Source organism: Lithobates pipiens, unplaced genomic scaffold (assembly GCF_037356315.1).
Source record: "Lithobates pipiens isolate NorthernLeopardFrog02 unplaced genomic scaffold, aLitPip1_a1.2 Scaffold_16, whole genome shotgun sequence".
Taxonomy (NCBI): domain Eukaryota; kingdom Metazoa; phylum Chordata; class Amphibia; order Anura; family Ranidae; genus Lithobates; species Lithobates pipiens.
Genome location: NW_027507748.1, coordinates 62,649,332 through 62,672,048, shown reverse-complemented (window position 1 = coordinate 62,672,048; position 22,717 = coordinate 62,649,332). Strand labels below are relative to the sequence as shown.

At 43.0% G+C, this 22,717-nt stretch overlaps 1 protein-coding gene across 1 annotated transcript in view; it reads right to left on the bottom strand.

Moving 5' to 3' along the window:
* URB1 (URB1 ribosome biogenesis factor) overlaps positions 1 to 22,717 on the bottom strand; it is a 125,133-nt gene that overhangs the window by 72,530 nt on the left and 29,886 nt on the right. The window contains exons 11-16 of the mRNA XM_077479987.1: positions 21,669 to 21,842; positions 15,527 to 15,671; positions 7,835 to 7,951; positions 4,678 to 4,790; positions 4,448 to 4,561; positions 958 to 1,074 (exon numbers count right to left, since the gene is read on the bottom strand). Of these exons, the coding sequence (XP_077336113.1) occupies positions 958 to 1,074; positions 4,448 to 4,561; positions 4,678 to 4,790; positions 7,835 to 7,951; positions 15,527 to 15,671; positions 21,669 to 21,842 (780 nt within the window). The remainder of the gene's footprint in view (positions 1 to 957; positions 1,075 to 4,447; positions 4,562 to 4,677; positions 4,791 to 7,834; positions 7,952 to 15,526; positions 15,672 to 21,668; positions 21,843 to 22,717) is intronic.

Genomic DNA, 22,717 nt, shown 5'->3' with positions numbered 1-22,717 from the left:
TTTATTTTATTTAACATACTGTTATCAGTGCATTACAAAGTCATCACTGGTGTGGCGTTGGCATTGATCAGGGACACTGACTGGTGACAGTATGTAAAAAATAAAATTTGTAAAAAAAAAAAAAAATTGAAAAAAACTTTTTTTTTTTTTTAACAAAGTAAAAACATTAAATACATTTTTTACATACTATGGCCATATTAACACTGTACCACTCTGGGGAGTTGATCGGGATTTTTTTTATTTTATTTTTTTAACATACTATACTTGCTCATAGCAATGAATTTCACCACTATAAGCAAATGTTTTTACTGAATGACAATGTGTAGACACTGTCTATTGTTGTGATTAGCTGTGATGGGTCACAGCTAATCACATGGTACAAGTGGGCTGCGACTTGCCCTATCTATACCATGTGATCACTGTGACCAATCACCGCTAGCAACACAACTGTATACAATGAATGGCATGAAAGGAAGCCATTCATGGCTTACAACTGTCATGTGATATGCTGTGATTGATCACAGAGATCACATGACACAAGCAGCGGGCCGGTATAGTGATCAGTCACCTGCTGTGTCCAATGGACGCAGCAAATGACAGATCATGCCACAGCGGCTGCATGAGGCACATTCTCAGAAAGACGTTGCAAGATGTCCTCCCAGAACAATAGGGTTCCCACCCGTCCGTCAATTTACGACAATGCAAACGCGAAGCAGTTAAGCATGGAGATCTCCTGGTGACAATGAATAGAAGACATTACCTGAAGCATTCAGCTTTTTTAATATTAGAGAGAATGCAGAAGAGACACATGTTGCTATGGTGGAGGAGAAAAAAAAATATCCAAAAACTCTAGTTGAGAGCTCTGACCATTGCCATCCCCTGTGGCTGCATTAAAACAGAACATGCATTGAATGATGACATGTACACACTGTACTGGATATTGTCAACAACTGTTACCGGCTCTAAAAACTGGATCACCAGTTCTTTTGAGTCCTCCTCCACTTTATCCAGACACCTCAGCCACAGCTCCAGCTCCTGCCAAGTGTATTCAAACACACCGCTGTCCCGCAGGATCTGCAGAAGTAAAAAAAAAGAAAAAAAGAAAAAAAACTGTGATCAGGGACTTGTATTAAAACAATAACAATAGACTTTTTATATTGACTACTACTACTATAACGCACTGTGCAGTCCTGGGAATAACCATACACAGCCTAAGAGCAGAGCTAAAACTCCCCTTGTAGGCCACTGAAGTTGGCAATCCGTGTGACAAAACTGTCTTTTCAGGCCAAATAGGTTTTATCTTTATAGGCTTTACATAGAAGGCTTTACTGAATTTGAATCGCTGCGATAGGTTCACCTAAAGCTTTGGTCAAGCTGTGGACACATTTACCTTCCCAAGCTCTAAAAAAGCTTTAAAGCCCTCACTGAGCACTGTAGCTGCAAGCACTCCAGAGCAACTTATCCTCAAAAGTGCGCAGTAGAAACACCATCGTCCTTTTATCAGAAATTTAGCAGCTGTTTTGTTTTTGTGGGCTTGTTTTAAAGATTATTTCTGCTTGTTTGGAATATCTAACATCTTAATACAGTAAAACCTTGGCTTGAGAGCATTTTGCGAGACAAGCAAAATTTTTTAATAAAATTTTGACTTGATATACAAGCGATGTCTTGATGACATACAAGTAGCGTCATATCACAACCGAGTATAAAAGAGACAAGAGGTGTCTCTAATGCCGAGTACACACGACCGGACTTTCTGGCAGAAAAGGTCAGACAGTCTTCCCGGCGGAGTTCCGACTGAACACACTTGCCCACACACAAATGGACCAAAGTCTGTTCATTTTGAATGTGATGATGTACGACGTGACTAGAAAAGGAAGTTCAATAGCCAGTGGCCAATAGCTGCCCTTGCATCATATTTTGTCAGTCAGACCAGCATACAGACGAACAGTTTTCCCGATAGAAATTGATTCTGTCGGACAGATGTCTATTGTTCTATTTCTAGGTCTGTCTGAATTTTTTAAAGAAAAACTATTGGACTATCCCACGGAATGATTCCATCGGACCTATTCTGCCGGAAAGTCCGGTCATGTGTACGCTGCCTAAATGTAGCAATATGGTTACATTTAATATACAACATTTAGAAACTCACATGATTGATGATTAAAACAGGCACATCTAAGTATGCAGGCATCCGGGGTAAAGCTGTCCACATAGACCATTATTCACACCGCCATCGACGTCATCCCTTCAATGCTGTGCTCCACAAGCATTTCAAGCCTCGCTTACAGATCGCTCTATTGCAGACTGACAGCGGTGAGAGCCGGCAGTACGGAGGATGGTCATTAAATGGAACCATATTGCTACACTTAGAGGCGCCTCTCTTCTCTTTTATACTCTGTAGCTCCTCATGAATTTTGCTTCTAATCCCCTTGTGGAGGGACATTTTATAGTTACACAACCTGGTAACATTGCTATAATCTTTTTATATGGACTATAAACTTAAGGACCTATGAATGAATGGTTGTGGAATAAATCATCTGAGTTTCCATTATTTATTATGGGGAAATTTTCTTTGATATACAAGTGCTTTGGATTACAAGCATGTTTCTGGAATGGATTATGCTCACAATCCAAGGTTTTTCTGTACTTGAATGATCATAGCATGAACAAGGACTCACTTTTAAGTAAACCTGTGGCTAAATAAAAATTAAAGTGTTACTAAACCCAGAACCCTGCATTCACTATATCTGGTCTCCTACAGTGGTGTTTCTCAACCCCTGGGGGTACGCCGTCCAGAGCCAAGTGAGACTCCTCACGCTGACTCCTGCTGCAACCTTTTGCAATGTACAAGCCTGCCGCCTGGAGAGTGAGAGTCTGAGCACGCAACTCTCCGGGCGGCTCAGTGGTGTCACCTGGATGACACTATCCCCAAGGGCGGCAGAGGGTCCTGGAGGCAGGGCTCTTAAGCCGAAGCATGTCTGCGCCACGACTCCTCACACTCACTCCTGCTCCTTTGACCGCCACAGCCACCCAGAGAGTGACAGTCTGAACAAGCATCTCTCTGGGCGGCTGAACACTGCATGATCCTCCGCAGCCCAAGTGCATGAGGGAAGGGGGGTTATCCTGAGAGAGGGGGGTGTCTGCACTGATGGAGGAGGGGGGGGGTATGCACTGATAGAAGCGGGATTATCATGGGGGAGTCTGCACTGATAGAGGGAGGGGGTTAACCTGAGGGGACTGCATTTGGCGGCACCGCACTGATGAGGCTGCATTTGGTGGGCACTGCACTGATGAGGCTGCATTTGGCGGGAACTGCATTGGTAGGCTTCATGTGCGTGCATGTGTCTACTTGTGTATTAATTTTGGATTATGTGTGTGTGTCTGCAAGTGTGTTAAATTGGAATTGTGTGCGTTTGTGTGTCGGCCAGTGTGTTAATTTAGGATTACAGTGCCTTGCAAAAGTACTCACCCTCTTGGCTTTTTACCTATTTTGTTACATTACAGCCTTTAGTTCAATGTTCGTTTTAATCCGAATTATATGTGATGAATCAGAACACAATAGTCTAAGTCGGTGAAGTAAAATTAGAAAAATATATACATAAATCTATTTTTCAGAAATGCAACAGGACCGAATAAGCAGTGAGTATATTTGTGCTACTGCAAGGAGCCTCTTCTATTTTCATATCATTGGGTCACCTGACAATGATAAGCAAATAGTCGCTTGTTGCAGTAGCAGCTACAAACTGGCACTTTATGCAAGTACCTAGTTGTCTACAAAGTATTACAGACATGCAGCCAAAATCGCAAACCTGTGCTTTCCCCATTTACGGAAGGAACACGTTTGAAATAATCAGCAGCATATGCTTACATTTCCTTCACTTCCCTGCTGCTCCGTTCAGTACCAGGTGCCAAAGGAAATAACTGCTACATCCAGGTATGGAGGAGCAAGTGGGTATCTATTTCCCTGTGTACTACTCCAGCCACTCACAGGTTACACAGACTTTTCTTTGGCACTTGAGTAGAGGAAGCAAAGGGAAGGCAAGTATATGCTGCTGGGACAGAGAACATTAACGTGAGCCTGTTTCTTTTCCTAGGCCAGTGATGATGAACCTTGACACCCCAGATGTTTTGGAACTACATTTCCCATGATGCTCCACTACACTGCAGAGTGTCTGAGTATCATGGGAAATGTAGTTCCAAAACATCTGGGGTGTCAAGGTTCGTCATCACTGGCCTAGACAATGACTGATCTCGGACCCCCTATAGCACATTTGTGGGATCGCTCTTTCATGCCTACATTTAAAAAAAAAGAAAAGAAAAAAAAACACTAATGCAGCCATCTTATCGGAGGACTGGTAAACTGCAATGTGACACTTTTGTTCTCAGGTTTAGCTACTCTCATACATATAATAAAGGATTTACAAAAGTAGGAAAAAATAACACTTACCTTAATAATCAAAAGCCTGGTTGAGGTCTTCAGCTGTGCCTTTTGACAACTGACAAACATTTTGAGAAGCAGATAAAATACAGACTTCTCCCCTCCACCATCATCAGGTGTATCCTGCAAAGGAAATTGTACAGGTTGGCATGCATTCTCTCCTTGTATAGTTACAACCACATGCAAATGTTCAGGCCTCTCTTTGATCGTTGGGGGGGGGGGGGGACTCAAAAACAAACCTGCACTTTAAACCAGGTAAACTTGTTGGCGGGCAACTCCAGGGCGACTTGAAGGATCTGATGCTGCAGGATCGGGGGGACCTCTTCATGTACACCTCTCTCGCTTACAATGCCTGGGTTAAAACAAAACATTAAAGTGAACCTATCTCAATAGGTTACATCAATCTAAAGGGCGCATAGCCTCATTACCAAAATAACATAACATTTGGAGAAAGGAAAGGTACTTTGCCACAGTAAATCTGCTTCTGCCAAACACCTTATGTCATCTAAAGCATAAGTAGGTAATATTATACGACCTTTCACCTCATCGTATGGACCCTTTAAATATCAACGAATGCTTATCAACTCGTCCAATCGCTGTACTCCTCTTAGACAATATCGGAACGGTTCACAAACGAAAACACAGCTTTCTCCAATTCAGAGTCAAATGAACTGACATGTTTGTAGAATACCCACACTGGATCGGTATATAGCAGTATTCACATTTCCTCAGACCATGTGGATAGAAAGACAAGCCATAGTGCTCTCAGTGTTTTCGTTTGTGAACCGGTCGGATATTGTCTGAGAGGAATACAGCGATTGGACGAGTTGATAAGCATTCGTTGATATTTAAGTGCATACGACCCTCTGTAATTTAAAGGGTCCATACGATGAGATGAGCAGCCAATTTTACCATTGGTGGTGGTCCCCCCCTTGGCACTAAATCACTTTATGCATGAACTGACTGTATACCACTGAAGATTCCTCACGTGGACTTATTGACACAAAAGCTATTTTGGACTTTTAATTAATTTTAATATGTTAGTAATCATTTTATTTTAGTTAGAGCCCTGTACCATCTGTTTAATATATTGTATTTTGGGATTTGGTAATTGATCCTTAGTGTTCAGCAGCTTGGGGTCCAGAAGGATTAGCATAAAAAAGGTAAATAATCAATATATTGAATATGAAAAAGTCTAGCATACCCTGGGAAACCAAACAACTTTGCTGGTGAATCATGTTGCATGGGTACACTCTGTATTAAAACATGACACTGGGCACAAAAACGAATTTGAATATATTCCTTGAATGCCAAAAATGATATAAAACAGCTCTGTCTGCAGGAAATGCCTTTGAAAGCCCAGTTATTGCCTTGTAAAAGCATCAGTGTCTTCATCACTGTATTGTGCAGAGAACAGAGCTGTGGGAGGGACCAGCAGGCCCACCCAGTACAGCAAAAAGGGGGAAAATTCCCAGCTCAACTCACCAGCTAGGCTGCAACCAAATGAACCCGTCTAACAGTTAAAAACAGGGGTTTAGTTTGCACACATTTGTAAATACAGGAGTAAGCTGCAAAGCCGCTCCAAGGGACCCCATTATTATCTGAAGTCCTAAACCTTGTAAATTTTGAGAGCCTCCATAGTAGAAGCACATGCATTCTAAATGGATAGATGGCGGGCAGGTTACCCCGGAGGTTGCCCACTCCTCCTTAAAAAGGCACAGGGTGCACTGGACACCCAGCACAATGGCAGCAAAGGTGTCCAGTGTGTCCCCTAATATTACATCAGTAACAAACTACTGGTCACTCTTCCCACCTACAACTGGCCTTCACAGCAAGGAGCACATGGCAGGGCGACGCAAGCAAAACAAAGCCAAAGAGAATTCCCAGCACAACTCGCCAGCCAGTCTGCAACCAACTGAAATATCCTAACAGCTTGCAATAAAAACAGGGTTTTAGGTAGCACACATTTGCAAATGTGCAAATTTTGCTGCCATTGTGCTGGGTGTCCATTGTACCCCCGTGCCTTTAAGAAGGGGTGGGCTCCCTCCAGGCTCACCTGCCTTCTATCTATCCATTATCATGCATGTGCTTCTATTATGGAGACTCATACATTTACAAGATTTAGGACTACAGATAATAATGGGGTGCATTGGAGTAGCTTACACATGTATTTGTAAAAAAAAGTGTGCCAACTAAACCCGTTTTTAAACGTAAACCATTGGACAGTTTGGTTGGTTGCAGACTGGACGGCGAGTTGAGCTGGGAATTTTCTTTAGTTGCATGCGTTGTCCTTCCATGTGCTGCTTGCTGTGAAGGCCGGTTATAGGTGGGGACAGTGGCCAGTTGTTGGTTTCCCACCCACTACAGGCTAACTGCAGAAAAACTACAGGAGGGGGCGGAGACAAGACCAGTCACCCTGCACAAGGAGAGAGAGCAGCATTGACCGGTCTTTATTACAGGGAGCTCCTGCACAGAGGGAAAGTACGGGAGTCGTTTCATATAGGTTTTCTGCAGTGATCATATTTAGTTACATTATATATCTGACATAGTAGCATACATTTATCTATGACAGAGTTCCTCAGCCAGGGTTCCATGGAACTCTAGGGTTCCTATGGGTTCCTGGAGCAATGAACAATTTCTCTCTCTGATAAGTTCCCACTGACACCATTGATTTTTTGGCTATCTGTAAGGAAAGAATTCTTCCCAATGACCACAAGTGTAAAGAACATTCTTCCCACTGACCATCACACTAATCTATCATGAGTTGTAGATATAGTCATTTTTAAGCAGGGGTTCCCTGAGATTGCAACATTAATTGAAGGGTTGCTCTGTGTTGAGAAGGTCGAGAAAGGCTGATCTATGATGATAAATGTATGCCTAAATATTCTTTTCTGTATAGTAGATTTCCATTTAAGACTCCCAGCTTATCTTAGTGACAACCAAAAAATAAATAAATACTGTATTTATTACTTTATTGTAGTTAAAAGTAGTTGTCACCCTCCTTTACCAGCAATTTCACATAATGTCTAAATATGTAACATACAATTGGGATGTTTGATTAGTCACCCAGCACAGAGACAGAAATAGCCTGCGAGGGCAGCAATTAAACCTTTCCATCAACACGCTTGCAGTTAACCTAGATACAGGAAACGCACTTCTGTTCTGCGGCGAGAATTGACTTGAAGCGGGATGTGTGAAATTCAATTAACTTCTGGCACCGAAGGCAACTTTTATCCAAAATCACTTTTCACAGGAATTGATTTTTTAAAAATAAAAATAGACACAGAAAACTGGTTCTCGCGGAGCCTATTGTGAGGCCAGATGTGTCAAACGTGGTTTATAAGCGGCTACGAGGAATCGCGGTGTACCTGCCCACAGCGTCTGCCCTTTACTCACCTTTGAGCAGTTTGCTGAAATCGAAATTACTTTGAGACACGACATGAGGCACCACCCTCTGATACAAGCACAGGACTCGGAGGAGGGAAGTCTTCACAAGAGTAGTCTGAACATCATCTAAGCAAATAAGAAGATTGCAATGTAAAACAAATGTACATTTGATCAATTTTCAGGGTAAGATATATCAAACAGCAATCCCGGGCAACATGCAAAATAAATCCGCGAGATGCTGATCCTATTCTAAAACCTGACACGTTCACTCAATGCTAGGTCTCTGCTGTAAAAATGCACAAGTCACCTTACAGGGTGACTGGGTGTGTACTTCCACATATGTATGCTATGTAAGTTCCAGTATCACCAATCAAGATTAAACTTCTGAGCCAGGTTTGATTGATTGGTGGCTGTAGGAAACTTCTTAGTATATTGACATTTTTTTAATATCAGGCTGTGTGCGTGTAAAGCCTGGTACACACGATTAGGTTTTTTTTGTTCAACCCAGCGGGCTGAACGAAAAAAAAAAAAAAAGCTGAAGAACTCGAGAGGAACCGCTGTATTAACTATGCAATGTTAGTACAGGGATCTCCATTGCTGAGTTATTGTGTTCTGTCAGTGGGCTGCTCCCCCCTGCCAGAACACACCGGTCAGTGCTCTCAGCCAATGGCGGCTGAAAGTGCCAATTGGATGCCTATCAGCAGACCTTTTTTAGTCATGCCCCTTGGACCAGCTGCTGCACACACGGGCTGAATGTTAGCCAGTTTCCACTGAACCAGCCAATGCCGCCCGATATTTGACCCATGTGTACGGCCCTTAAAGTGCTTTTAAACCTCTGATTGTGACTTGTACCTATAGGTAAACCTGGAATACAGCTTACCTATAGGTAGTGGACATATCTAAACGTGCGCCATTTAGGAGATATTTGCTGTAAACTGCGCAACTGATGCACCGTTTCTTCACTCGCAAGTGCTGTGACTGACATCACGCAGCTCCAGCCAGTCACAGAGCCGGAGACCGCGGCCCTGGAAGGAAGAAGGGCAAAGATGGATGCGGCCACCAGTGGGGACAGAGCGGGCTTTGTTTGCAGGTAAGTGCCACATAATGGGCTAGTATGCATACTAGCCCAATATGCTTTTTACTTTGCAGGGGAACAAAGAGGAATTAAAACCCACCAGGGTTTACTTCCTCTTTAAAGAGGATGAAAAAGGTAGAAGTTTTTTGCATTAATGCATTAAGATAAAAAGCCCCCTGTGTGCAGCAGCCCCCCTAATACTTACCTGAGCCCCTTCTCTGTCCAGCGATGTCCACGAGTGTGGCGGCCATTCCGAGACTTTCCCTCCCGATTGACAGACACAGCAGCAGCGTCATTGGCTAACTGACTTTGACAGCAGTGGGAGCCAATCGGGAGAGAGAGGGCTGTCTGGACAGAGGGGAGCTGTGACTCAGCTCAGGTGCCCCTATAGCAAGTTGCTTGCTTGAGGGCACTCGATAGGAGGGAGGGGCCAGGAGAGCCGAAGAGGCACATGAGAAGAGGAGGATCTGGGCTGCTCTGTGCAAATCCAACTGCACAGAGGAGGATCTGGGCTGCTCTGTGCAAATCCAACTGCACAGAGGAGGAAAGTAGACAAGGTTTGTTATTTTTACAGAGAAAAAACAACAAAAAAAAAAAACACAAGACTTTACAATCACTTTAAGGAACCCATAGTGGGTGTGTCTAGAAACAGCTTTCCTAAGACACGCACAGGTTCTCAGATCACCAGATTACTGGTAAAGGGGACTGGATCGAACTGTAGCAATGCTTGCTTGAAAAACCCACATCAGCAGGTATGTTGTGTTCCATTTCTAGATTTCAAGGTTTAAAAAAAAAAGGACAGTAAACCGCAATTAAAGAAAAAGAAAAACCCTGCAAGGCAATGTCATAATGTGCTAGTATGCATTGCATACTAGCACATTATGAGAGACTTCCCTTAAAACAAAGTCCTCCAGCATCGTGCTGTCACTGCTGAGAGGGCTTCTATCTTTACCCAGTCTTCCTTCCGGGTTCGTGGCCTCTGGCTACATGAGTGGCTGGGGGCAGGATGACATCAATCCCGCGCATGCATGCAGGAGCCGATGTTTACGGCGCAGTTTCTAAAAGGTCAGGTATGGTATTCCGGACAATCTGAGCACATGCGCCAATGACGTCACTGGCAGCATGCACTCTGAATATCTTCTAAATGGTGCAAGTTTAGGAGACAATTACAATACCTACAGGTAAGCCGTATTACAGGCTTACCTGTAGGGAAAAGATGAAAAAGTAGGTTTACTACAACTTTCATTTCCATCTGTAACTTGAGTGTACCTTTCATAGAAATCTATGCCAAAAGAAACACGTTGGGTGAATCAATGGCTTCAATACTTTAGACCACGGACCTGGAACAAGTTTGCAGATCAGGAGTTGTGACTTCACCAGCCACATGATTGTTCCAGGTTGGTGGCAAAGCATTGAAACCAGAATCAGCCAGGTAACTAGCATTTTCAAAAGTTCAGCAATGGCAGCCATATATTACTGTCAATACAAGTCTCTTAACCCTTTCATTGCCAGGTCTCAGCTGGCCAGACTAGCTTTCACTATTTTTTTAACCATGTTTCTTACTTAGAAGCTTTGTTGGTTTGTAAAATACCTCCCAAATCATAGACTTTCTGAAAGCACCGGACCCAGAGAATAAAATGATGTTGCTGATGATTTTGCACATCACCAAACAGTTTTGCATTTATCAGTATTTTCTACAAAAATACACTCAAATTAATCTTCATTAGGGCACACAAACACAACATAATATACAGAATTCCTAATAATTTGTGCGCAGAGTTGTGTGTAATTGTAAAAAGTTTTAGGCTGGGTTCACACCTCCGACAGATGCGACTCACAGAAGGGGACAAATCAGTGGCAAATTTTTGCCTAAATTCGGCCCTGAAACTGAGCCAAAAGACACACAGTGTTCCTGGGCAAGCCGCTCAGCAGGTGCAACGGAGATATGTGAACCGGCTCCACAGGGAGCCAGTCACAATCTCCTGTCATATGAATTGGATGCAGGGAAACCTGCATTCAATTCGCAAAGGTGTGAACCTTGTGTGAAAAAAAAAACACTGCACTGCAATGTGTTCTAATAATGCTTATCATAAAGCATACTCGCTAATATTAATAGACCTCTAGTGTGCTGGTGCACCAACGCATAAAATTTGCATTACCACAATGTTTGTGATGCACGTGTGTAATGTATGTGGAAGGGGTTATTTTTTTTTATTTTTATTTTTTTTACATTTTGTTGTATTTTTTTTTTCTTTACCACTCCGACCCATGATATCTCAGATTTAGGATACAAAAAGATTGAGAATAGAAGTGCAGGATGCAGGTGAGGTGATGACACCACTGACCACTCTAAAACCTGGTACATGGGACGATTGTCGGGAGACAGTTGTCGGTTAAACAAATAAAAACACAACATTCGACCATGTGTATGAGACATGCATGCTGGAAAACCAGCAGCCGATCAACGTCCGCTCAGTGTTCTCAGCCAATGGCAGAGCACATGGACTGGAGTGTTCTGGCGGGGGGGTATTCCCCGTCAGAACACAACAGCTCAGCAGGGTAGATTGCTGTACTTACTTTGCATAGTAATTACAGCGGATCCGACTGGAGCTGACAGTCAGCGGGTTGGATGAAAACGCACTCAGAGTGTACCAGGTTTAAAACAAACAAAACAAAGGTGTAACGCCCTACTAGCTATGCTGTCTGGCAGAGCAGTATGAAACACAGAAGTGGTTGTACAGAATTACAAATCCCCTGGCAGATAAGAGATTGCATACAGCTGTGTACTGGAGTTTAGTTTTAAAAATGGGAGAAGGCTCCCAAGTAAAATGAAATTAGAACAGCTTCCCATTACAAACTTTCCTTAATAGAGGCCTTAACCACTTTCAGACCGGACCATTTTGCTGGTAAATGACCAGAGGTCTTTTTACACTTTGGCACTGCGCTGCTTTAACTGGTAATTGCGCGGTCATGCAATGTTGTACCCAAACAAAATTTGCGTCCTTTTCTTCCCACAAATAGAGCTTTCTTTTGATGGTATTTGATTGCCTCTGCGATTTTTATTTTTTGCGATATAAACGTAAAAAGACCGCAAATTTTGAAAAAAAATGATATTTTCTACTTTTTGTTATTAGAAAAATCCAATAAACTCAATTTTAGTCATACATTTAGGCCAAAATGTATTCAGCCACATGTCTTTGGTAAAAAAAAAGTCAATAATTGTATATTTATTGGTTTGCGCAAAAGTTGTCACATCTACAAACTAAGGTACGTTTTCTGGAATTTACGCAGCTTTTAGTTTACGACTGCCTATCTCATTTCTTGAGGTGCTAAAATGACAGGGCAGTACAAAACCCCCCCAAATGACCCCATTTTGGAAAGTAGACCCCCTAAGGAAATTGATAAGAGGCATGTTGAGCCCATTGAATATTTTATTTTTTTGCCTCAAGCGATTGAATAATGACAAAAAAAAAATTTTTTTTTTTTTTTTACACAAAGTTGTCACTAAATGATATATTGCTCACACATGCTATGGGCGTATGTGAAATGACACCCCAAAATAAATTCTGCTGCTTCTCCTGAGTACGGGGATACCACATATGTGGGACTTTTTGGGAGCCTAGCCGCGTACAGGGCCCCGAAAACCAAGCACCGCCTTCAGGCTTTCTAAGGGCGTAAATTTTTGATTTCACGCCTCACTACCTATTACAGTTTTGAAGGCCATAAAATGCCAAGATGGCACAAAACCCCCACAAATGACCCCATTTTAGAAAGTAGACACCCCAAGCTATTTGCTGAGAGGCATGTTGAGTCCATGGAATATTTTATATTTTGCCACAAGTTGCGGGAAAATTACAAACTTTTTTTTTTTTTTTTTTTCACAAAGTTGTCACTAAATGATATATTGCTCATGCATGCCATGGGCATATGTGAAATGACACCCCAAAATAAATTCTGCTGCTTCTCCTGAGTACGGGGATACCACATATGTGGGACTTTTTGGGAGCCTAGCCGCGTACGGGGCCCCGAAAACCAAGCACCGCCTTCAGGCTTTCTAAGGGCGTAATTTTTTGAGTTCACTTCTCACTACCTATTACAGTTTTGAAGGCCATAAAATGCCAAGATGGCACAAAACCCCCACAAATTACCCCATTTTAGAAAGTAGACACCCCAAGCTATTTGCTGAGAGGCATGTTGAGTCCATGGAATATTTTATATTTTGCCACAAGTTGCGGGAAAATTACAAACTTTTTTTTTTTTTCACAAAGTTGTCACTAAATGATATATTGCTCACGCATGCCATGGGCATATGTGAAATGACACCCCAAAATAAATTCTGCTGCTTCTCCTGAGTACGGGGATACCACATATGTGGGACTTTTTGGGAGCCTAGCCGCGTACGGGGCCCCAAAAACCAAGCACCGCCTTCAGGCTTTCTAAGGGCGTTACAGTTTTGAAGGCCATAAAATGCCAAGATGGCACAAACCCCCCCCCCCAAATGACCCCATTTTAGAAAGTAGACACCCCTAAATTTAGGGGTACACTAGTGAGACTAGGTAATAAATGGCGGGTGCCCTGAAACTATAAAAAAATAACTAACCAACCAGCGTCACCTGTAACAGTTATATGGTGATCACTGGTGAAAGGGTTAACTAGGGGGCAATCAGGGGGCTTTATGCGGTAGTATATGGGGGTCCCTGGCGCTATAAAAAGCTGCGGCGAACCTAAATACCTACCTGCCTAACTAGCGTCACCTGTGACACTAATACAGCGATCAGAAAAACGATCGCTTATTAGGCTGGGTTCACACTGGAGCGATGCGGGAACGCCACGAATGCGCGGCGGGTTCCCGCATCGCATGCCTCCCGGCGGCAGTTCACACTGCCCTATGCGAACTGCTGGGAGTGTCAGTGAAATGTTAATGACACCCCCAGATCAGTTCGCATATCGCAGTGCGATCTGCAAACTTGGATCGCATGGTGTGAACACCCATGCGATCCGATTCTGCTGCGGACCAAAAAAAGGGTCCCGTGCGAGTTTGCGGCGGGTGCGGCGGGTGCGACACGAATTCAGCCATACTATCTGTATAGCTGAACTCGAATCGCACAGAGATCGGATGTGATTTGCACTGCAGTGCGGTGCGAATCACATCCGTTCTCATAAACCGCTGCAATGTGAACCCAGCCTTAGTGACACTGGCGACGGGGGGTGATCACGGGGTTAAACCTTTATTGGGGGGGTTAGGGGGGTACCTTAGAACTAAAGGGGGCTAACCCTAACTGCCCTAACAGTTATTAGTCACAAATGACACCTGCCGGGTGATCAGGGGGTTAAACCTTTATTAGGTAATAAATGGCGGGTGCCCTGAAACTATAAAAAAATAACTAACCAACCAGCGTCACCTGTAACAGTTATATGGTGATCACTGGTGAAAGGGTTAACTAGGGGGCAATCAGGGGGCTTTATGCGGTAGTATATGGGGGTCCCTAGCGCTATAAAAAGCTGCGGCAAACCTAAATACCTACCTGCCTAACTAGCGTCACCTGTGACACTAATACGGCGATCAGAAAAATGATCGCTTATTAGGCTGGGTTCACACTGGAGCGATGCGGAAACGCCGCGAATCCGCGGCGGGTTCCCGCATCGCATGCCTCCCGGCGGCAGTTCACACTGCCCTATGCGAACTGCTGGGAGTGTCAGTGAAATGTTACTGACACCCCCAGATCAGTTCGCATATCGCAGTGCGATCTGCAAACTCGGATCGCATGGTGTGAACACCCATGCGATCCGATTCTGCTGCGGGCCAAAAAAAGGGTCCCGTGCGAATTTGCGGCGGGTGCGGCGGGTGTGGCGGGTGCGGCGGGTGCGGCGAATGGCTGAACTCGAATCGCACAGAGATCGGATGTGATTTGCACTGCAGTGCGGTGCGAATCACATTCGTTCTCATAAACCGCTGCAATGTGAACCCAGCCTTAGTGACACTGGCGACGGGGGGTGATCACGGGGTTAAACCTTTATTGGGGGGGTTAGGGGGGTACATTAGAACTAAAGGGGGCTAACCCTAACTGCCCTAACAGTTATTACAGTCACAAATGACACCAATGCAAAAAAAAAAAAAAAAAAAAAAAAAATGACATTGGTGTCACTGTGACTGGGGGGGCAGGGGTAATTGGGGGGGTGATCGGGGGGTAAAGGGGGGGTGTGAGTGTGCCTGGCATGTTCTACTGTGTGTGGGATGTGTTGGTGCAACTCACTGATCCGCTCTCCTCCGTGTCGGAACGAAAAATACCGACACGGAGGAGAGAATACATCACTTCCTCTCCTGTGTTTACATTACAGGAGAGGAAGTGATGTCACCGGGGATTTCCATTCGTCGGGAGCGATCGCGAGGGGGTGGCCATGAATGAATGGCCGTCCCCTCGTCCGGGATCGCTCCCGAACGAAAACCGACCGCCGCAGGCACCGGGCGGGGGCCCGATCGGGCCCCCGACCCGCGGGAGGCAAATCACGTACATGTACGTGCTTATGCCTGCCCGTGCCATTCTGCCGACGTACATCGGCGTGAGGCAGTCGGCAAGTGGTTAAACAAGTAATAACACGGGGGAAAAAAATAAAAGAAACCTCACCCTCTTTTTCGGTCAGTACTGGAAGGTCCCCTGAGGAATCCAATGGCTTTTTCTCAGGCGTTTTTCCAACTTCCTCCTTTCCAGCCTCTTCGTGTTTGAGGAGGGACTGCCAGGTTGCCACAACTGTATTGATGTCAGGCAAGAGCTGTTGGGACAAGAATCCAATTCAGGTTTGGAACCCATAAGATGCCTGCAGTGAATCTGCTCCTCTCATGGGCTGCAGCAAGTTTCTAGAAGGCTCCAGTATCCCCCAGGTAAGACTTGGGCTATCCATACAGATCATCCTGCGGCAGCTGCAGGGGAGAGTAGGGAGCGCAGACAATGGAGCCTATAGGCAACATCACATCTCCCAGGCATTCATACAGTTACATAGTAGGGGAGGTTGAAAAAAGACGCAAGTCCAACCTATGTGTGTGATTATATGTCAGTATTACATTGTATATCCCTGTATGTTGTGGTCGTTCAGGTGCTTATCTAATAGTTTCAAGAAACTATCAATGCCCCCCGCTGAGACCACAGCCTGTGGAAGGGAATTCCACATCCTTGCCGCTCTTACAGTAAAGAACCCACTGCATAGTTTAAGGTTAAACCTCTTTTCTTCTAATTTTAATGAGTGGCCACGAGTCTTGTTAAACTCCCTTTGCGAAAAAGTTGTATCCTCATTGTGGGGTCACCAGTACGGTATTTGTATACTGAAATCATATCCCCTCGCAAGCGTCTCTTCTCCAGAGAGAATAAGTTCAGTGCTCCCAACCTTTCCTCATAACTAATATCCTAGCAGAGAACCCTGGGGGACCCCACTACCCACCTCTGACCACTGGGAGTACTCCCCATTGATCACCACCCTCTGAACTTACCCTTGTAGCCAGTTCTCAATCCATGTACTCACCCTATGGTCCATGCCAATGGACCTTATTTTGTACAGTAAACGTTCATGGGGAACTGTGTCAAATGCTTTTGCTAAATCCAGATACACCACGTCTACGGGCCTTGTTTTATCTAGCTGGCAACTCACCTCCTCATAGAAGGTTAGTAAATTGGTTTGGCAAGAAAGATTCTTCATGAATCCATGCTGATTGCTAATGACACCGTTCTCGTTACTAAAATCTTGTATATAGTCCCTTTTCACCCCCTCCAAGAGTTTACATACTATTGATGTTAGGCTAACTGGTCTGTAATTCCCAGGGATGTATTTTGTGCCTTTTTTAAATATATTAGTGCTACATTGGCTTTTCTCCAATCAGCTGATACCATTCCAGTCAGTAAAAATTAGGAATAATGGTCTAGTAATTACTTGACCAAGTTCCCCAAGTACCCTTCAGGTGCAAGCCATCTGGTCCTGGTGATTTATTAATGTTAAGTTTCCCAAGTCTAATTTTAATTCTGTCCTCTATTAACCATGGAGGTGCTTCCTGTGATGTGTCATGAGGATAAACACTGCAGTTATGGTTACTGAAGCCCCCCCCCCCCGATTCCCTCGTGAAGACTGAGGAGAAGAAGAAATTCAATACCTTCACCATCTCCCCATCCTTTGTAACCAGATGTACTTCCTCATTCTTTATGGGGCCAATACGGTCTGTCCTCCATTTTTTACTGTTTACATACTTAAATAATTTCTTGGGATTTTTTTTTGCTCTCCTCCTGCTATGTCTCTCATTCATGTTCTATCTTAGCTGTCCTTATTGCACCCTTACATTTCTTGTTGCATTCTTTATAAAGTCTTAATGCTGATGACGGTTCCTCAACCCTGTATTTTTTGAAGGCCTTCTCCTTTGCTTTTATATGCATTTTTACATTGGAATTAAGCCATCCAGTACTTTTGTTCGCTCTTTTAAATGTATTACCCAATGGGATGCATTGGCTAATACCCTTATTTAATATGCTCTTAAAGCAAACCCATCTCTCCTCCGTGTTCTTTGTTCCTAAGATTTTATCCCAATTTATGTTTTCTAGCAAGGTTCGTAGTTTAGCGAGGCCTTTGTTGAATGCTCTCTCCTCTCCCCTGCAGCCACTGCTTGCTGACACAGGGGAGAGCATGTGACCAGAGCGGAGCGGCCTGAAAATAGGTAGGTATATACAGGTGCATCTCACAAAAATTAGATCAAAAAAGTTAAAGAGGGATTCCACCAAAAAAAAAAAAAAAATATTAAAAGCCAGCAGCTATAAATACTACAGCTGCTGACTTTTAATAAATGGACACTCACCTGTCCCGGGTTCCAGCGATGCCGGCAGCCGAGGCCGATCGATCGCTCGGCCCTCGGCTGCTGCCGCCACCATTCTAGGTGAGGGAATCAGGAAGTGAAGCGAATCGGCTTCACTTCCCGGTTCCCTACTGCGCATGCGCGAGCCGCGCCGCGCAATAGGAAATCTCCGCGCTGTCACTGGGACCTGTGTGTGTCCCAGCAGACAGCGCGGCAGGGCAGGAAATGGCGTAGACTCCCGTGGGAGTCTATGGCCGGAAGTGGGTGAAAATACCTGTCTTTGACAGGTATCTCCACCCCCCTCCCCCCTGAAAGGTGTCAATTGTGACACCGGAGGGGGGGAGGGATCCGATCAGCGGAGGTTCCACTTTAGGGTGGAATCCCGCTTTAATTTCAGTAATTCAATTCAAAAAGTGAAACTCATTTTATATAGATGCGTTACACGCAGGGCGATATATTTCAAGCATTTTTCTTTTCATTTTGGCGATTATGACTTACAGCTAGTAAAAAACAAAAATTCAGTATCTCAGAAAATTTGACTAGTGTAAAAAAGTTCAATATTGCAGGATCATGGTGTCACACTCTAATCAGCTAATTAACTTAATACACCTGTAAAGGTTTCCCTGAGCCTTTAAATGGTCTCTCAGTCTGCTTTAGTAGATTACACAATCATGGGGAAGACTGTTGACTTGGCAGTTGTCCAGAAGACCGTCACTGACAAGTTATAAAAGGTCATTGCTAAAGAAGCTGGCTGTTCACAGAGTGCTATATCCAAGCCTACAAATGGAAAGTTGAGTGGAAGGAAAAAATGTGGTGGAAAAAAGGTGCATGAGCAACAGGGATAACCAAAGCCTTAAGAGGATTATGAAGCACAGCTCGCCTGAAATAAACACTATAGAGAATCTGTGTGGTACTGGAAAAAAAAAATGATGAGAGACACCAGACCCAACAATGCAAATGATTTGAAGGCCTCTATCAAAGCCACCTGGGCTTCTATAACACCTCAGCAGTGCCAAAGGCTGGTTGCCTCCATGTAACACCGCATTCATGTATTCATTCATGCAAAAGGAGCCCTGACCATGTATTGAGTGCATACTATACCATACATAGACCTACTTTTCAGTAAGGCAACATTTCTGTATTAAAAATACTTTTTTCTATTGGTCTTATGTAATATTCAATTTTTTTGAGATACTGAATTTTGGGTTTTCTTCACTAGTTGCAAGCCATAATCATCAAAATTAAAATAAAAAAAATACTTGGTATACATCACTGTGTGTAATTAATCTATATAATACAGTGCCTTGAAAAAGTGTTCATACCCCTTGAAATTTTCCACATTTTGTCATGTTACAACTAGGGATGAGCTTCAAGTTTGAGTCAAACAGTGAATTTTATGGGGCGTTTGCGGCATATTTGAGTGCCCCATAATGCACTAGAGATAGAGAGATTGAGCTAAATTAGGCAAGCAGGTTAGTTATTGGCCCTGTATTTGATATAGATTTTATATAGATACAGATAGAGATAAAGATATATATTATACACACACACAGTCTCTCACAAAGGTGAGTATACACCCCTCACATTTTAGTTTTTTTTCATTTATTTTATTCTAACTTTTCATGTGACAACACTGAAGAAATTACACTTTGCTACAATGTAAAGTAGTGAGTGTACAGCTTGTATAACAGTGTAAATGTGCTGTCCCCTCGAAATAACTCAACACACAGCCATTAATGTCTAAACAGCTGGAAACAAAAGAGTATACCCCTAAATGAAAATGTGCAAATTGGGCCCAAAGTGTCCATATTTTGTGTGGTCACCATTATTTTCCAGCACTGCCTTAACCCTCTTGGGCATGGAGTTCACCAGAGCTTCACAGATTGCCACTGGAGTCCTCTTCCACTCCTCCATGGATGACATCACGGAGCTGGTGGATATTAAAAACCTTGCACTCCTCCAACTGCAGTTTGAGAATGTATTTATCAAGGCAGTGGTCGTCTTGGAGATGCGTTTGGGGTCGTTACGTTGGAATACTGCCCTGCGGCCCAGTCTCTGAAGGGACGGGATCATGCTCTGCCTCAGTAAGTCACAGTACATGTTGGCATTCATGGTTACCTCAATGAGCTGTAGCTCCCCAGTGCTGGCAGCACTCATGCAGCCTCAGACCATGACACTCCCACCTCCATACTCGACTGTAGGCAAGACACACTTGTCTTTGTACTCCTCACCTTTTGCCGCCACACACGCTTGACACCATCTGAACCAAATACGTTTATGTTGGTCTCATCAGACCCACAGGACATGGTTCCAGTAATCCATGTTTTTAGTCTGCTTGTCTTCAGAAAACTGCTTTCTTGTGCCTCATCTTTAGAATAAGCTTCCTTCTGGGACGATAACCATGCAAACCAATTTGATGCAGTGTGCAGTGTATGGTCTGAGCACTGACAGGCTGACCTCCCACTCATTCAACCACTGCAGCAATTTCGCAAAGACAACCTCTGGATATGATGTTGAGCATGTGCACTCAACTTGTTTGGTTGACCATGGTGAGGCCTGTTCTGAGTAGAACCTGTCCTGTTAAACCGCTGTATGGTCTTGGCCACCATGCAGCAGCTGTTTCAGGGTCTTGGCAATCCTCTTATATAATTTACAAAATCCTCTTATAGCTTAGGATAGCTTTATGTAGAGCTACAAAATATTTTTTTCGGCTCCTCAGAGTTCTTTGCCATGAAGTGCAATGTTGAACTTCCAGTGACCAGTATGAGAGTGTGAGAGTGATAACACCAAATTTAACGCACCTGCTCCCCAATCACACCTGAGATCTTCTAACACTAACGAGTCACATGACACCGGGGAGGCAAAATGGCTAATTGGGCCCAATTTGAATATTTTCACTTAGGGGTGTCCTCACTTTTGTTTCCAGCGGTTTAGACATTAATGGCTGTATGTTGAATTATTTTGAGGGGACAGTAAATGTACACTGTTATACAAGCTGTACAGTCACTACTTTACATTGCAGCAAAGTGTCATTTCTTCAGTCTTGTCACATGAAAAGATATAATCAATGATTCACAAAAATGTGAGGGGTGTAGTACAGGCAGTGTATTTGATATATTCAGTCAGTATATTTGACATACACACATATTATATATATATATATATATATATATATATATATATATATATATACACACACACACACACACACACACACACACATACCGATACATAATATATACACACACACACACACACATATACAGTATATATAATACAGTGTAGTGCAGTGTTAAAAAAATAAATAAATACCCATCATGTCCTTGGCCTACATGATGCAGTTTGTCCACTTAAGTTCTCTAACAAAACTATGAGGGCTTCACAGAACAGCTGTTTTATACTGAGATTAAATTACACACAGGGGGACACCATTTATTAATTAGGTGACTTCTAAAGGCAATCGATTCCACTAGATTTTAGTTAGGGGTATCAGAGTAAAGGGGGCTAATTACAAATGTACACCACACTTTTCAGATATTTGTAAAAATGTTTGAAAACCATTTATCATTTTCCTTCCACTTCACAATTATGTGCCACTTTGTGCTGGTCTATCACATAAAATCCGGTTTATGGTTGTAACATTACAAAATGTGGAAAATTTCAAAGGGTGTGAATACTTTTTCAAGGCACTGCATACAAGTTTGACTTTTTGAATTGAATTACTGAAATAAATACATTTTTTGAGATGCACCTGTACATCTTTCTTAGGAATAGGCATTGGGAGCAAAAAGGGAACATTTTTAAGATTAGTCAGGTTCAGACTGGAATTCTATTTTAATGATTTAATATAGAACCCTGTAATAAATAAAATTGATAAATCCCCCTCCCCCATTCCTCTGTGCCTGGCCTGCATAGATAAACATTTGACATGCGATTCTCACCTTGCTGAGAGCTTCTCTGTATTTCTGGGCAAAATCTGCCATCGTAGTTGGAGTGTACAAATCTGATTTCTGCCACACGTCTTCCTTTAGACAATGATTGATGTTCTCCTCGGCCCTTTTCAAGATCGAGGCGATCAGGGACAAGATTGTATGTTTTACAATTTTATTTGGCACCTGCAACAGTGAATAACATATCCCGTGTCAAGAAGGGAAAATGTCAGCTCATTCTAATGAAAACGATAACATTTATCTGTGTTTGAAAACAAATAAAGAATCAAAAGAGCCTGAAATCTCAGCGTGAACATATATCGCCTTACAGCTTCAAGAAATGCAACCAATAAGGCATCAGTTGCAACTAATGCAATGCTCTGCAGTGCTTTCCTTACAGCGAAATAGATGATTTGTCTGCATTGTTTACTATTGCACACACATTTTTGGCATACATAAAGGTTTACTGTCATTGTAAAGTAAATATTTTTAACCACTACAATACAGGGCACTTTCACCCCCTTCCTTCCCAGCCCAATTTTCAGCTTTCAGCGCTCTAGCGCTTTCAGTGACAATTGCGCGGTCATGCTACACTGTACCCAAATGAAATTGTTATCATTTTGTTCGCACAAATAGAGCTTTATTTTGGTGGTATTTATTCACGACTCCGTTTTTTTTTTTTTTGCGATATAAGCGCAAAAAAAGCGGAAATTTGGAAAAAAAACAATATTTTCTTTTTTCTATTTGAAAAGAAATCCAATAAAATCAAATTTTGTCATAAATTTAAGCCAAAATGTATTCTGCTACATGTTTTGGGTAAAAAAAATTCCGTTAAGTGTATAATAATTGGTTTGTGTGATCACGGACATATGTACGCAAATGATCATGTACATATGTGTGCAGGTGATCACGTACATATGTGTGCAGATAATCATTGGGACATGTGATTTTAGTGGGACATATGTGGGGGACATGTTTTTATTATTAGGGACATGTGTTTTTATTATTTGGGGACATGTATGTTTTGGGGACATGTGTGTTTTGGGGACATATGTGGGGAC